The sequence below is a fragment of the Macrosteles quadrilineatus genome, unplaced genomic scaffold (assembly GCF_028750875.1).
Source record: "Macrosteles quadrilineatus isolate MER2022 unplaced genomic scaffold, UCM_ALF_1.0 Scaffold_6__1_contigs__length_79288215, whole genome shotgun sequence".
Classification (NCBI taxonomy): Eukaryota; Metazoa; Arthropoda; class Insecta; order Hemiptera; family Cicadellidae; genus Macrosteles; species Macrosteles quadrilineatus.
In genome coordinates, this window is record NW_026542599.1 from 75,408,419 (window position 1) to 75,422,461 (window position 14,043).

General features: G+C 34.1%; 1 protein-coding gene across 1 annotated transcript in view; it reads left to right on the forward strand.

The window, feature by feature from the left end:
- The window catches only part of LOC128996395 (semaphorin-1A), a 488,248-nt gene that overhangs the window by 396,471 nt on the left and 77,734 nt on the right, over nucleotides 1–14,043 (forward strand). The window contains exon 4 of the mRNA XM_054421704.1: nucleotides 11,369–11,414. Coding sequence (XP_054277679.1) covers nucleotides 11,369–11,414 — 46 coding nt within the window. The remainder of the gene's footprint in view (nucleotides 1–11,368; nucleotides 11,415–14,043) is intronic.

Genomic DNA, 14,043 nt, shown 5'->3' on the forward strand with positions numbered 1-14,043 from the left:
GCAATTACCTTGATATAAAAGAATACTTTTATAACACATTTATAAGTTTCCTAATAACATGTTTTAAAAAAACTTTACTTAACTATTGTGTTTTTTATTAAATTATTTCGAACTTACATTTAAATATCATAAAACACAACCTTAATCACTTTTCCTACCCCTATTCTTACACCTACACACACCCTATCCAATACCCAACTAATAAGCTTAGTTTTATCGTCCTTATCCAAGCAAAATACTGTTTATGTTCTTCACAAATATCACTATGGTTATATACATGTGAGCGATACTGATTACTTTAAGCTAGTGGCCATCTTGGATAATTTCAAACAGCTGCTGAAGAGTTAGTTATCATAAAAAAATTGTTTTTTCCAAACGCCAAAATGATCATAATGTAAATATTTAGTATACTGTAAGATTATAAATGTTGTTTGTTGTTTTGAATATATTTCGGAGTCCATGGAAACCAACGGCCATCTTGGTATGCTCGCCTTAAGAGCAATGTTAATTTTGTTATTTTCAAACAGCCGCTGAAGAGTTATTTACCACCTCAAAATATTATTCAAATACCAAAGTGATTATAATTTAAATATGAGATTAGAAATTTGTTTTGTAGTTTTTTGTAATTGTCTTATGAGTTAGAACGCCTAAGCTCCTAGGACTCCATCAATTTCCCCCTCTACCAGTGTCCCCCCATTACCACATCCCCCCACTACCACATCCCCCCACTACCTCATCCCCCCACCACTGGACGGCTCTCTGGCCACGGCCGTCGTGTCGGTCGGTGTGAAGTATGCATGAGGTTATGCATAGTCAATTTGACGTCCCGTCACACGGATTTTGACCAATACACTGTCTGACTGTCGGGCGTTGTGACGTTTTATTAAGTTTACAAATTAGTCACAATGGAATGCTTCGTTAGGGATCGATTTGGTTGATTCGGGTTTCGGATGATTTTTGAGAGGGTTGAGAGAAAAGTAGGTTTTTGCTTTGTAAACTGATGTAATTCGTATGAGTAGCCTACCTGTTTATTGTAGATGGATTGAAAACACATTTGACTTACGTATGTCTACACTTTTTAGAATTAAAACACACGCTTTCGGTAGAATATTTAGAAAATAATGTCCTTTCATTAATGAAGGGAAACAATGAACGTAGAGACACATTTGGTGAGGAAGTGTCTCGCAAGGTGGCAGCGCTGATCGACAGCTACACCACACACCACAGCATCAATCACCGGGAACAGTGTGACACACGACCCGGCATTCATTAATTACCACATCACAAATCACCGGACACTCTCCTCGTGTCTTGGCTTTGGGTTCAATACACGCCGCAAACCGTGCAGTACACGTTGTGACGTGTAGGGAAGCTAGAGACCTCATGCTCGTGGAACATGCATGTACGTTACTCAAGTTGGAAGGATAACATACTGTAAGAGATAATCGGAGCTCGTAAGTCGCCAAGAATGTTAATTGTTCATAAAAGTTTTAAAAATTGTTTTATTATTTTCATTGTGTGTAACTGTAGGTTTTATCAGGGTACATAATGCACCATAAAATACGTTTTAATACGGTAGATTTTGAAACGGAATAAGATATTAAAAGAACATTTTAGCGTTCAAAATGGATGTTTTGTAAACATGTTTATATTACACTTTGGGAGTTTCGCAAGCAACAAAGCACAGAAGGCTTTATTGAAAAAGTTGCAGTGGAGCGTTATCAGTCGCTTATCAGTTCCCTGAACTGGGAGTTGGGGCAAATGGTGGGGAGGTTATAAGAATATACCTTCAGCCATATTTTCGGCGTCTTTAAAAACAAAATGATTTAATATTTTTATTTGTAGATTGGAATAAGGAAGTAGCGTGTTACATGTTAATGAATATCGCATTAAGATTTTGACATCAAGTTTATTGAATTTGACAACCATAATAAAACGCAAACTTCTGAACGCACTATGTTACCAACCGTTCGTACAATAAATCTAACACTTAAATCTATTGTATATTGTGTTTTGAAAGATAAATGATCATTTACAAGAGTCCCAATTATTATTATTAATTATAATTAATTAATTAATTATTAATTAATTATTATTATTAATTTTCCGAAGTCCCAACTACATTGGTCAAAGGGTGAAGCCCTTAGAAGCCCAAAATCAATGGTGGGATTCCGGCACAATATTGCTGAGGTGGAGGGCCAACAAAAACAACACAAGAGCTGGCTGGACACAAATGTAAATTTATTCGTCAAATATATATATAACAAGACAAAGAACAATAATTCTCTTTTAATATAAAATATGTAACACGCTATGCCCTAGCCAAAAGAATAACCAAACCTTAATTTACGGAAATTTTGCAAATAATAAGGTTTTTTTCTCGATCTGAAGTATTAGTTGGTTTTTGATTTGTTTTCAGTGTTTTCTTTAGTTACTTCTGAAAGTGACCAGTGCTCGTTACAATATTCATAAGACGACCTCTGCAGGCCAGTAGCAATAAGCTCACAGGATTGCCAACATTAGTATTTATTGTAGGGAGTCGCGGGATTTTCCTCCATTACTCGATAAAGGTCCTTCCTAGAGCGGGTAGAAGGAAGTTTTCTCCTGTGTATCCTTGTGAGTTTTATACAATTACTCAAGTGTATTGCTTTGAATCGTTTGAAATATTGTGTCTAATCTAATAACGTCTAATCAGTTACACAAGGATCTACTTTGTTTTTAGCGAATTTCCCATATAGGGAATAAGCTATTACCGTAGTACTCATGGTAAGACTTGGACGCGGGAACGATTTTTTTTCGTTTTGAGGTCCCTAGAGGCCAAAAACACCATCCGTTCAAATTCATATATATATATATATATATATATATATATATGTGTGTGTGTGTGTGTGTGTCCGTCAGCACGATAACTCGGTCAAAAATGATCCGATTTTGATGAAATTTGGTACAAACGTGTAAACGTACGTTTATTTGAACGAGTTCGCGATCCAGCATGATCGGACCATGGGAACGGGGGTTTACGGGGGGTTTTATGGGGTAAAAATAGGTTTTTCCCATTTTTGACCCAAAAAACATAAAATTTAGCAATTTCTTTCCAAACCATTTTGTAGAGCTTAAAAAAACAAATAACTTAGTATATTGAAGCATTATTATGCGCCTAATTGTTACGAAGAAAATTCCAAAAAAATTTAAATTTAAAATTCCCATGTTATTCTTATGGAGAATAAGTAAACTGTTGTAGTTTGCTTGTTTGTGAACATATTTTGATCAAATTTGGAAAATGTTTTTATTTCTTACGAAACTATTCACACATTAAAAAAAACAGTTTTACCCTCCCTGATGCAGCAAACCTAAGTACTTGTTAAACTAATTCTATTTAAATCAAGAATAAATGTTATATTTAAAGTAGACATTTCAGTGTAAATCCAATCAGTCAAATGGAAATTCGCTTAGTCTGCAGGTTTGCTGCGGTGGGGGTATTTATTTTGTTGTAGAGTTTCTGCGTAGGTTCTATTCTTGAGGTAATTTATTCCCTGATTAGGTGTAATAACGTTTTTGCTGGACTTTGAAGAACCATGTCGTGACGGGTTAGAAAAAAAACCCGTCACGGTTTTCAAAGTTAACGAGTTTGTTGTAGTCATGATTTTAAAATGACCTAAATAGATATTTAACCCAATACTTCTGTGATAGTGTCTCGTTTTGCTATACCCTGTGTGATGGAACCTGTCTCCTGACCCTCGGTTTACCTAAGGGACTAGTCAATGGTTTAAGGCTGGACCAGTTCCAGGTAGATGAAAGGTCAGGTGACAGGTTCCACCATACAGACTATATACATTACCGGTTCAATACCAGCTGTCTGTACCATAATAGCACTTTGGTCACCAACGGCTGGCCCTTGAGTTAAGCTGTACTAATCTGCCCGAAGTTACGCACTTATTAGTTATCTATACTATAGTGTTGTCAACAGACAATTAAGGTCAAAAACTTAACCAACAAGTGTTTAAACTATTTTCGAAATGTCGACGTTTTATTTGTCCTGATGCCTGAATATAAGTGTAAAAAAACCTCATACAGTTTTAGCAAGGACACAATTTGCAAACCTACAACCAGTACAAACCGCTGAACATATGGAATGGGCACACGGAAGGGACTAAGGCTAAATGTGTAATGACGTCATATCTCTAGTGGTTATTGTCTTCTCTTGAGGCGACACGATTACCGTAACGAAACGATGAGATTTCAGCGGCGTTCGTGGCATAGTTGGTAGCGTTTCGGATTGCTGTTCAGGAGGTCTGAGGTTCGAAACCCGCTGGCAGCATTAACTTTTTGTCAACAAATTTTTCATATCAGCAAGTTTGGTTGGTTAGGTTAGGTTATGACAGTTTAATTTTATAATACTAAATTTTAAAATTAATTTTATAATTAATTAAAAATCATAAGTAATCATTAATTAGATTTTTATCTTATATAGTTTTTATATTATCAGCAAGTCTGGTTGGTTAGGTTATGTTATGACAGTTTAATTTTAAAAATTAAAAATTTATTTTATAACTTTAAAACAATATTTTATAATTAAAAAGTTAATTTTATAACAAAAAATAAAAATTAAAAATTAATTTAAATTTTTTCAACTTAGCAGTCCTAGCGGCGAACGCTGACACTACAAGATATGTTAGCCTTAGTCCCTCCCGTGTGCCCCACCGCTGAACATATACGATTTAACCAACACACGACACTATTTTTTTTTTTTTTTACAAACTCTTGTTTCATTCTTTTGTTGAACATAATATTTTAACACATGAGACACTTTTTTCCAAACAAATTCGTGGTCCGTTCTGTTAATAAACATAATATTCGGTTTAGATATACGAGATACTATTTTTTTTAACTCGTGGTCTGTTCTTTTAAATGTTGTCTTAAATTTGTTACGTCTGTTCAAATTTCTCAGAAAACGGTTGCCACACAAATAGAGTCGGCGTTATCTTCAGTTCCATCCTGTGATGAGGATTGAAGGACCTCACTTATCCTGATCAGACGCAAGCTCAAGACGTCTGGGCAGGATCAGATCCTGATCTGCCTTAAGTGGTTGGTGGAGGGTTGTGGTGGAGAGGGAGGTAGGACTTGTGAGTACTGCAAATTGTAGGTATCTGCAGCCACAAGCCAGACTACACAACTTCACTTGGAGAAACCATTAGGAATTGACTTGTAAACGTTGTGAAATTAGTTTTAAATTTAATCTCAACACTATTTGAAAGTAAAGATTGGTTAGTAAATTAATCACAATGCTTAAGTAATATAGTTACTGGTTAGGAAAATAAATATCTTCAAAAGTTTATTTAACTCAAATATTTGACAATCTAAAGATGTACCTATTATTACATTTTGGTATTATACACGATTTGTAATAATTTTGGGAAAGAAACGTCAAAATCTCTTTACTTACATTTTGTTCTCGTACTAAAACCAATTAAATCTTAATCAAGTACATGTATTGAGGAACGTTCCTAAACTTTAATTTAACATTCTTAAAATGTTCGCAGCGATTGACAAATTTAACATAGCATATTCGACTTCGTGTACACGAAACACATTTAAATTAAATATAAACTACTTAGTGGACATTACTATTATAATTGAAAAACAATATGGGGCAACATTGATTGGACGGAGTAATATGTTTCATTTGAGAGCAATTTGTATACAATATTTGGCATATATTTAGTTTGATTGGATCCTAAATGTATTGAATATGTTTCGCCCTTGTTTCATATACCTTAACACATATTTGGTATTATTTATGTGTAAACATATAAATACAATGCTTTATACCTGTGTTTTGTACCTGATAAGCACTTATGCTTTCCAACTAACCTAATGTGTTTGTATTTAAATTTTAAAACACACCCTCTTGGATGGGTTGTCCAATCCATTTACGTAGCATTTGGAGGTCGCCACGCGCTTCCGATGCAAACTGTAACGAAATCCAATAAAGGAACGACCCTGGACCCAGGCCTAATGAAAATCAGAAACCTAATGGAATTAGACCTGTGTTGGACTGACGATTTAGGAAATCCAGGGAAAGGTGTTCGTTAACTCGTCAATAACGTTAGATTGGTGAAATGTGGCCGAATTAATAGTAATACCCCTGACTCAGCGAACCTGCGGAATGGGTGAATTTCATTTGCCTGATTCAGTTTTCATAAAAATATCAAATTTGTTCCCTATTGAAATAACTTTAGTTTAATGAGAACTTAGGTTTGCTGGTCCAGGGATCAAAAGCTATATAATAATATTGGCAGAATTTGGTCCGTTCTCTTACAAATACGATAATAAACAGTCGTGTTAAAAATACCTGTAAGCTTTCACAATCAAATAAATGTAAAATACTTAGAAACGAAAACTCAACATTGAAAATTTCCCAAGGGCTTCGTTAAGTCAAAAATGTTAAATAATTATTATTTTTTATTCTTTTTCATATTGAACCGTGAATAAAAGAGTAGACCCACTCTTAAATCTATGATACCTAATTTTCAGTAAGGAAAAATCTAAATTAAACTTAATAGATTGAACAACGAATACACTTTCATACAGACAATTATAAAGAGTCAAGGGTAAAAGTGTTCTCACCCTAACGAGTGTCCCTGTAACTAGGTTAATTAAAACTCATTAAACGCAATCATCAAAGACTCCCAACTTTATAGATCTTTGAATTGAACGCCTTGAAATTGCTTCTTTCCACAATAATGGCTTTGCACAGTTTTGTCGTTGTAGTTGATAGCTGTGTTTATTATAACCTATAATTTTATCAAACGGGCATTTATGTTTTCAGCTTTCCGTTAGAATTATTTTACTTCAGTCACCCAACGTGATAGCCACATTTACTAAATCTATGGCTTAAATCTTTGGCAATGGATAAAACTAGACTGTTAATTCCCACTGATTAAGATGTTGTTAATCATATGGTCAAATGGTTAAATGGTTTTGTCAAATGATTTTATCATAGAATAAATTGAGACAAATTAGTTTTATGGTTTAATAATAAAAGTTAACTTAATTAAATTGATTCTCCAACAGAGTTCTAATTGTCAATACAGTTTTTTGTTGTATTTAAATTGTCAACTATGTCTATTTGAAAGGTGAAGCTGTAATTTCTACTATAACTCACTCTTTGAGAGCCCTATTCTACAGAAATTTGCTTTCAAATATATGAACAAAATTGGCTCTAGGTTTTCATTGTATATTGTTTATCGTATTCTAGAGTTAATTTTATAGTTTCATGTACGCCCTTTGACCATGGCAACAAGATAGTCATAAATAACAGTATAAAGGGGCTTGTAATAAATATAAGTCTTTGGGCTCTACAGCATGTCTACGTCAGTATCCTTCTACAAACCATAAATTTTTATTTTTGTTTGTTTGAACAATCCCAATGTTTTAAACTAAATAAAAAGTAAAACTACTCACATACTGCAAAATCATTAATACTTAGTGCTTACAATGCAACCAAAAACTCACTATGTCTTAATCACACAAGTCCACAGCAATTGATTGGAACTGGATAAATAAATGAACCCCGTAGACGTGTGTGACGTGTTTGAGATTAATGTAGCGGGCTGAACACCACTTACATTGCTTCTTTCTTGGTTGGACTCTATTGTAAAATTGCTTAGAATAGTATAAATCTATATACTTAGATTAGGTTTCTATAAAACTTTAATTGAGGTGAACAAAATCATCTAGAACTATAGAAGAAAAAAACATTTTTCACCCCATAACCCCCCCCCTCCCACAAAAACCTAGTTTCCATAGTCCAATCATGCTTGTTCGCGATGTTGGAATAAACGTAGGTTTACTATGTTGATATACTGTACACGAATTTGAACGGATTGTGTTTTGTCCTTATGTAAATCGATCCCAGGTCTGATTCTTACCATGAGACCTACGATGTTATTCTACAGCCCTGTACGATAATAGCATATTCCCCAAATGGGAAATCCGTTTAAATGTATTACGTTACATCCATCATTCTTCTTTTGCTACAACGCTGTCCAGTTAGCATTGTAGACGACCGTATGTTTTTGGTTTATGACCAAAACTATACATGCTCTACCTTGTAGAAGACAATCGATTTCCATATTAAACTTGTATTGAGAAATAATGTTTTTCCATTTGAGGCACCAATTGTTTTGGTAACTGAAAATAACATGCTTTATTTATAATAAGCCAATGTCTAACCATGTTTAACTGAAAGTGTGCTCTTTTTAACTCTTTCCCCTTTTATATTTTCATCTACACAGCGTTGGAAAGCTTCAATAATATCACAGTAACTTAGTTCTGTGTTCTCCATGATTATTGAAACTGGCTACAACAGCTGGTCAATATTGGTGGGATGTTTACTTTTCCGTCCAAAGTTAAAGACAGTTTTTATGTTACTAGTTTTTACAGTAAAGTTGTATTCAATATGCTAAAACTAATCTTTAATCAATGAATGATTACATTGAAAGTTTCTAAGTAGACAATCCCGAATATAGAAACCGGATTTATTAAACCATAATTGTATTTAATGTGGAATAGTTCAATAAAATATTACTGTAACCTAAATAATATTTCAACGAATAAAAGTTAAAATTTATTCCAATGGAAGAACGTTATAGATGCGCATTACTTGCAAAGTGATATAACTGGATCGAGCAAAGGTAATGGTTATGAGTAAATCAATAACTTGATTATTTGATTGCATCAAAGGTCTTTTGTACGTTTCTCTTATCGTCGAATTGCGAAATGGAAACACAATGTTCATTTGAGGTTTATTAAATCACGGTATCTTTGGCTGCACGCTACAAAGGTTGCTTTTAATTTTCTGTTTGGAATTAAATTATGCTTTTTGTCGTTTACTAAGTATGATGAGGAAGTCATAATTACTTAAATATGTTTAACCTTGATTTTCTGTGCATTTTAAGGTCGTAGGCATAAAAGGAGGTGGTCTACTTCTTGTCTTTTTTCATATAAATGAATTAGTTATATCGAAATACGTAGTTTAAAATACCTGGTCTTCGGTACTTAATTTAAGCATACAATTATTTTACAATTACTTACAACTACTTTTCTTCAAGCACCAACATTAGGAAAAATTACAGCTAAATGGCTGTGAGCGTTATCGTATTTTAATATTTTCAATTCGCCATGAATTGAACATTCTCTATAGAATGGTCATAGGCCTACTTTTATCGAATGTAGATATTGTTGTGGAAACTTCTATAGGAAATGTAGGTTTTCATTTAAATGTCTACTATTCATCTAGTTTTGTTTCGCCAACTGTAAAACTAATTAGATAAACAAAATAATTTATTTTTAAGTATTTGTATTGCATTCTAGCGAAAGAGAATAGAAGACTAAAAATAACCCTAAAAGTAATGTCATGTAATCACAATAAACCAATTAAATGTTTTAAAGTTCATGAAACATGAACGGAAATTTCAAGTAACTGAAATAACCATCTGCAAAGAAGGGGTCTGTTATAAATAGGACAAGGAAGAAAAGTATAAATAAAGAAAATGTGGATAAGTTTATACTGCCGGATAAACGTTTCAACCACAATACCAAAGTGATTCTAGGAAATAATGTGCTTCAGCATATTCAAACCTGTTATCGAGGAACATTCAAAGTTATGATTTGAGTTTCTTCTGTTGAGCAGACGGTTTCAAAACGAGGTCACGTCGTCTGCGACTCAATATATGTAGTCTATAGTTTGACAACACCTGCTAGGAAATTGGGTTCATTTTGCAAACTTTTAATGGCTTTTATTTGTTTATTCTTGGCATCCTTATTGCAAAGTTTAATAAGATTTGAGATAGGTTGAATACAAATCTAATAATTGACGTGTTATAGTTTAGATTATATCGAAGTCATGCATTTTGATTAAAACTAGGTTATTTTTGTTGAGAATATGTCTACGTCTAATGCATGTGCAATTGGCATGTCAACTTGAAACGTACATTAATCAGGTTTTATTCAGTCAATGCACCTACACTGCTAGGTAATGTTCCTAGGGGTTTCCGTAGGAACAGCAACCTATCCTCATTGTCAAACTTTTTTACAACTAATGTGTTTACAATTTGCAAAAGTTAAATTTGAAGATTTAAGTAATATAAACTCTAAGATGAAATATTTCCCCCCGTTTTACAGTGGGAATTAAAGTTCTCAGCAGGCCAACCAGCCGAGATGACCATTCATGTAATCATTTCAACTCCAGTGAACTCACCTCGCCGTTGTGAATGTTCTGATGAGTTTCGCTGTTCAGTTTGACTCTACAGCAACTGGGGTGGGTTTTTGCTGCCAGAAATTAAAACAAATGCCTCTTAAGATTTATTTTCCTAAGCAATTTGTATATTAAAGGGCCTTTCCTTCATTTTAACTACTAATTAGAATAAACTATTCTTTTTTTGCATAAACACATGGTTTTTTTTACTGAATGTATCGCAAAATATGAATATGCTTTCCATACGGTACTATATGTTGCGGTGTGTGTATTGTTGTAGCATTGTAAAATGTAAAACAATGTAATCCATTATTGATTACTATTCAATAGTAGGCTATGTTTTTGTTTCTATATTCTTCTGTAAGGCATGTTGAATTTTGTTTGCATACAAAATAAAAACTAACTATTGGTTTTTACGAAAAATCCAACGTTTTAAAAATCGAAATTAACCTACATAGTTCCCAGCAAGTGTCGAATGCAGGTTGAAGTAACCTAAATCTTCTGGCCACTACTTAAGTTGACTTTCATCATAGAATTTGGACCATTATGTTTTTGTTGATAAGTTATGTGACTGACTTTCTGATGTTCTGACTTTACTGAAGTACTATGTAATATTGTATCCTAAATATCATGTCTTCGTTTCATTTTACAATCATATTATCCTAGTTTCTTGTCTAATTTGACATTTCACTTCAGTACCCGCCTGACAGCCTAAGACAGTAGGATTACAACCCACAATACCAAGGGGCCGGACATTTATCTCGCCAACTTATAACTTTCCCAAGCTTCGCTTCTTCCCCTGTAAAGATACGCGTTATCCGAGCACAGCCTTAATTAATTTCCCGAAAGCTGCTTACTTGCCGCAAGTTAAATGTTTGCTTTGTTCGCCCCCGGATAATATCGCGGTTCTAACGTACGGTTATGACTTTGTTGTTCTACGCTCATTGTTAAGTTTGTTCGTCGCAAGCCTCGGTTTTGTACAGGGTTTGTCAATCAGCTGTTCGTCATTCACTACTGTTATTGGTTCTACATTTGCCAATGACCGTTTCCTACGTTGTTGTTTGTTGTTTGCTATATTTGTTCACTAATTTGTTGTTTTGTCTGTTGCAGGAATCTCGTGTACAACTTGAGTATAGCTGACCTCGCAGAAAACCAGGTAATTACAAAACCGTGCATGTCTTGGATTTTTGTAGGATTGAGTGAGTTAGACTAAATAAGTTGTACAAGATTGGTTTTGACGTCGTCTGTTTTAATCCTCAAAAAGTACAGTGTGTCCCGAATAAAACTGAACTATGAAGCTTAATACAATCGATTTAGACATCCATAGACCATTTTTGAAACTACTATAATATGACAGAGGAAATCATAAAGATTTTTAAAACATGATTTGCTTGTATCAGCTGATCCATTGTTGTCGTTCAAAGCTATGTTTTCAACTACAAATCATAACCTACAGTAAGGCAGTCATGAACGTGCAAGAGAAAGCTCAGTGTGTTGAATATCACATTGGAACAAAATCTAACACAATATGATTTTCCGTCTGGGGTCGAAGACCAAGTTTACAAGGCGAAAGTCTCCAATGTTGGAGAATTGAGATTTAAAATCAATGCAGCCTTCAGCAATGCTACTGATTAATTGTGGCATGGAGTGTGGTCAGAGTTATAACGTATTTACTGTTTTTTTGTCGACAGTGGAAGCCGTGTTGAAATTTTTTAATCACACTAATATCCAGAAAAACTTAAGAATTTGGGTGTTACTTTATATTCAACTAGCTGTACCCGCGGGCTTTGCCCCGTTTAACTTCATATGTGAGCTCGTTCGCATGGCTCAATCACGTCCTGGTTGAAGTTCGTTCGCTACGCTCACTCACCTTTAGGTTGGAGCTCGAGAATCTATATATTAATATGAAACTGTTTTTCTTTGTGACAGCTAATTTGAGAGAACGGCTGGGCGTAGAAACTCAGTAGTGGTGTCTAAAGACATGGTGAATTCCCTTGGGGCTCTGCCCCAGTGACCTTTAAATTCCCACCCCATGTTATTCTTATGGAGAAAAACGGGGTTTTTGTCACAGCTAATTTGAGAGAACGGCTGGGCGTAGAAACTTGGTAGGGGTCTCTAAATAAAGGTCTTGGTCTGTAGATGAGCCATCAAAAGAGGAACGAAGTAAATTCCCTTTGGGCTCTGCCCCAGAAGCCTTTAAAGTTGCCTCTTCAGATTTGTTTACATTACGACCATATGCGTAATTCTACACTACTTTTTAATGAAACAGCTGTTAAATATATTGTGATTTATTGAATTTGTCAAAATTAAGTACAAATTATTTGCAATGGGTTTTTCTGATTTTAAAATGGATTTTCTTCTGCATCGTGTCATGTTTTGCAATATAATGTTCTATTACCAATTCAGTGGAAAATCCTAATATCACAGTAACTCTTAAAATTATTTATTTTGGAGTTAACTCATATCTATTGTATGGGTTGGTTTCTGCCTTTTTTTACCACTTCTTGGAGATTGTACATTGGTGATATTCGTTGGCATATTGCATCTGTAGACGAAACTTAGGTTGGTGTAATTATTACAATGGAAAAGAGCGAGAAATCCTGGACAATTTGATTTAGGCTAAAAATAAAACTGAATTAACACTGTTCTACATTTCTTGAGCAATCATTGAAATAACCGATTTGCAAACAATGGAAACATAGAAAAAGTCATAGAACACAACCAAGTAGAAGAAATAGGAATAATGTTTTTTTTTTCATTTATAATCGTTATCATAGACAACCTAATGCGGCTATGAGAGGGAAAAATTTGTAGAAAACACTTAAAAAACAAGATCATCTTTTTGAAAAAAGATAAGGTATTTACAAAAGATTTTGATTATTTCCAACTGTTGTGTAGATCGTTAGTATTTCCATAATCTTTGTGTCGCCTGCAATGCTTCGAAATTGCTCGAATTCGAGCAACAGGTACACTAGTGATTCATTAATTCCATTTAAATATTAGTACTCATTAGGTTAACATGGGAAACTCCAGAGCCACTGGGGCGGAGTCCGAGAGTCCGATCAGAATAAAAACCACTTAGTTTTCCTATTTAATGCCTAAAGAATCAGTGTACCAAATTTCAGCCTCTTAGGTAAGTGGGAAGTGGGAGAATTAGTGATGAGTGAGTCAGTCAGTCAGTGAGGGCTTTGCCTTTTATATATATAGATAATAAAATTTGTGTAAGCCTTTATTTAAATATATATACTGCAACAAAGTTGTTAATTTTTTTGTGACACCCTGTATTTATACTTTTTTTAAACATCGTCACTAAAATTAAATAGTAAATCTAAGTACGTTTTAAGCTGTAAAACTAGTTAAACAAGAAAGAAAACACTATACATTTTTTGTGGATGTGTAAAAACTAAATACAAAGTCCATTTTATATCGCTTTGTTTCGTGTAAACTTTTTTATTCGTGTTTTGTACGTCTTGGTCACTTTTAACTGTATATTTTTTACTGTTTTCGCCCGGGAATGCCTAGAGGACGCCTTCAACATCAGGCATACTACATATTAGCTGTACTCATATTGCGTTCAGCGCCTGGTCTTTTCGTTTTCATTTTCATAACGCTGCTACAGTATATTATGTAACTCGATAACGGTCATCGTTCAAAAATATGTGTTTAATTGCTGATACCTTTTGTAACTAATTTAACTGCTCAAGATATTTTGGGCATTATTAGGTCCAACAAAATAAAGGAATGGATAGTAGATTAACCAAAACATTTTCTAACTTCACGTTTGC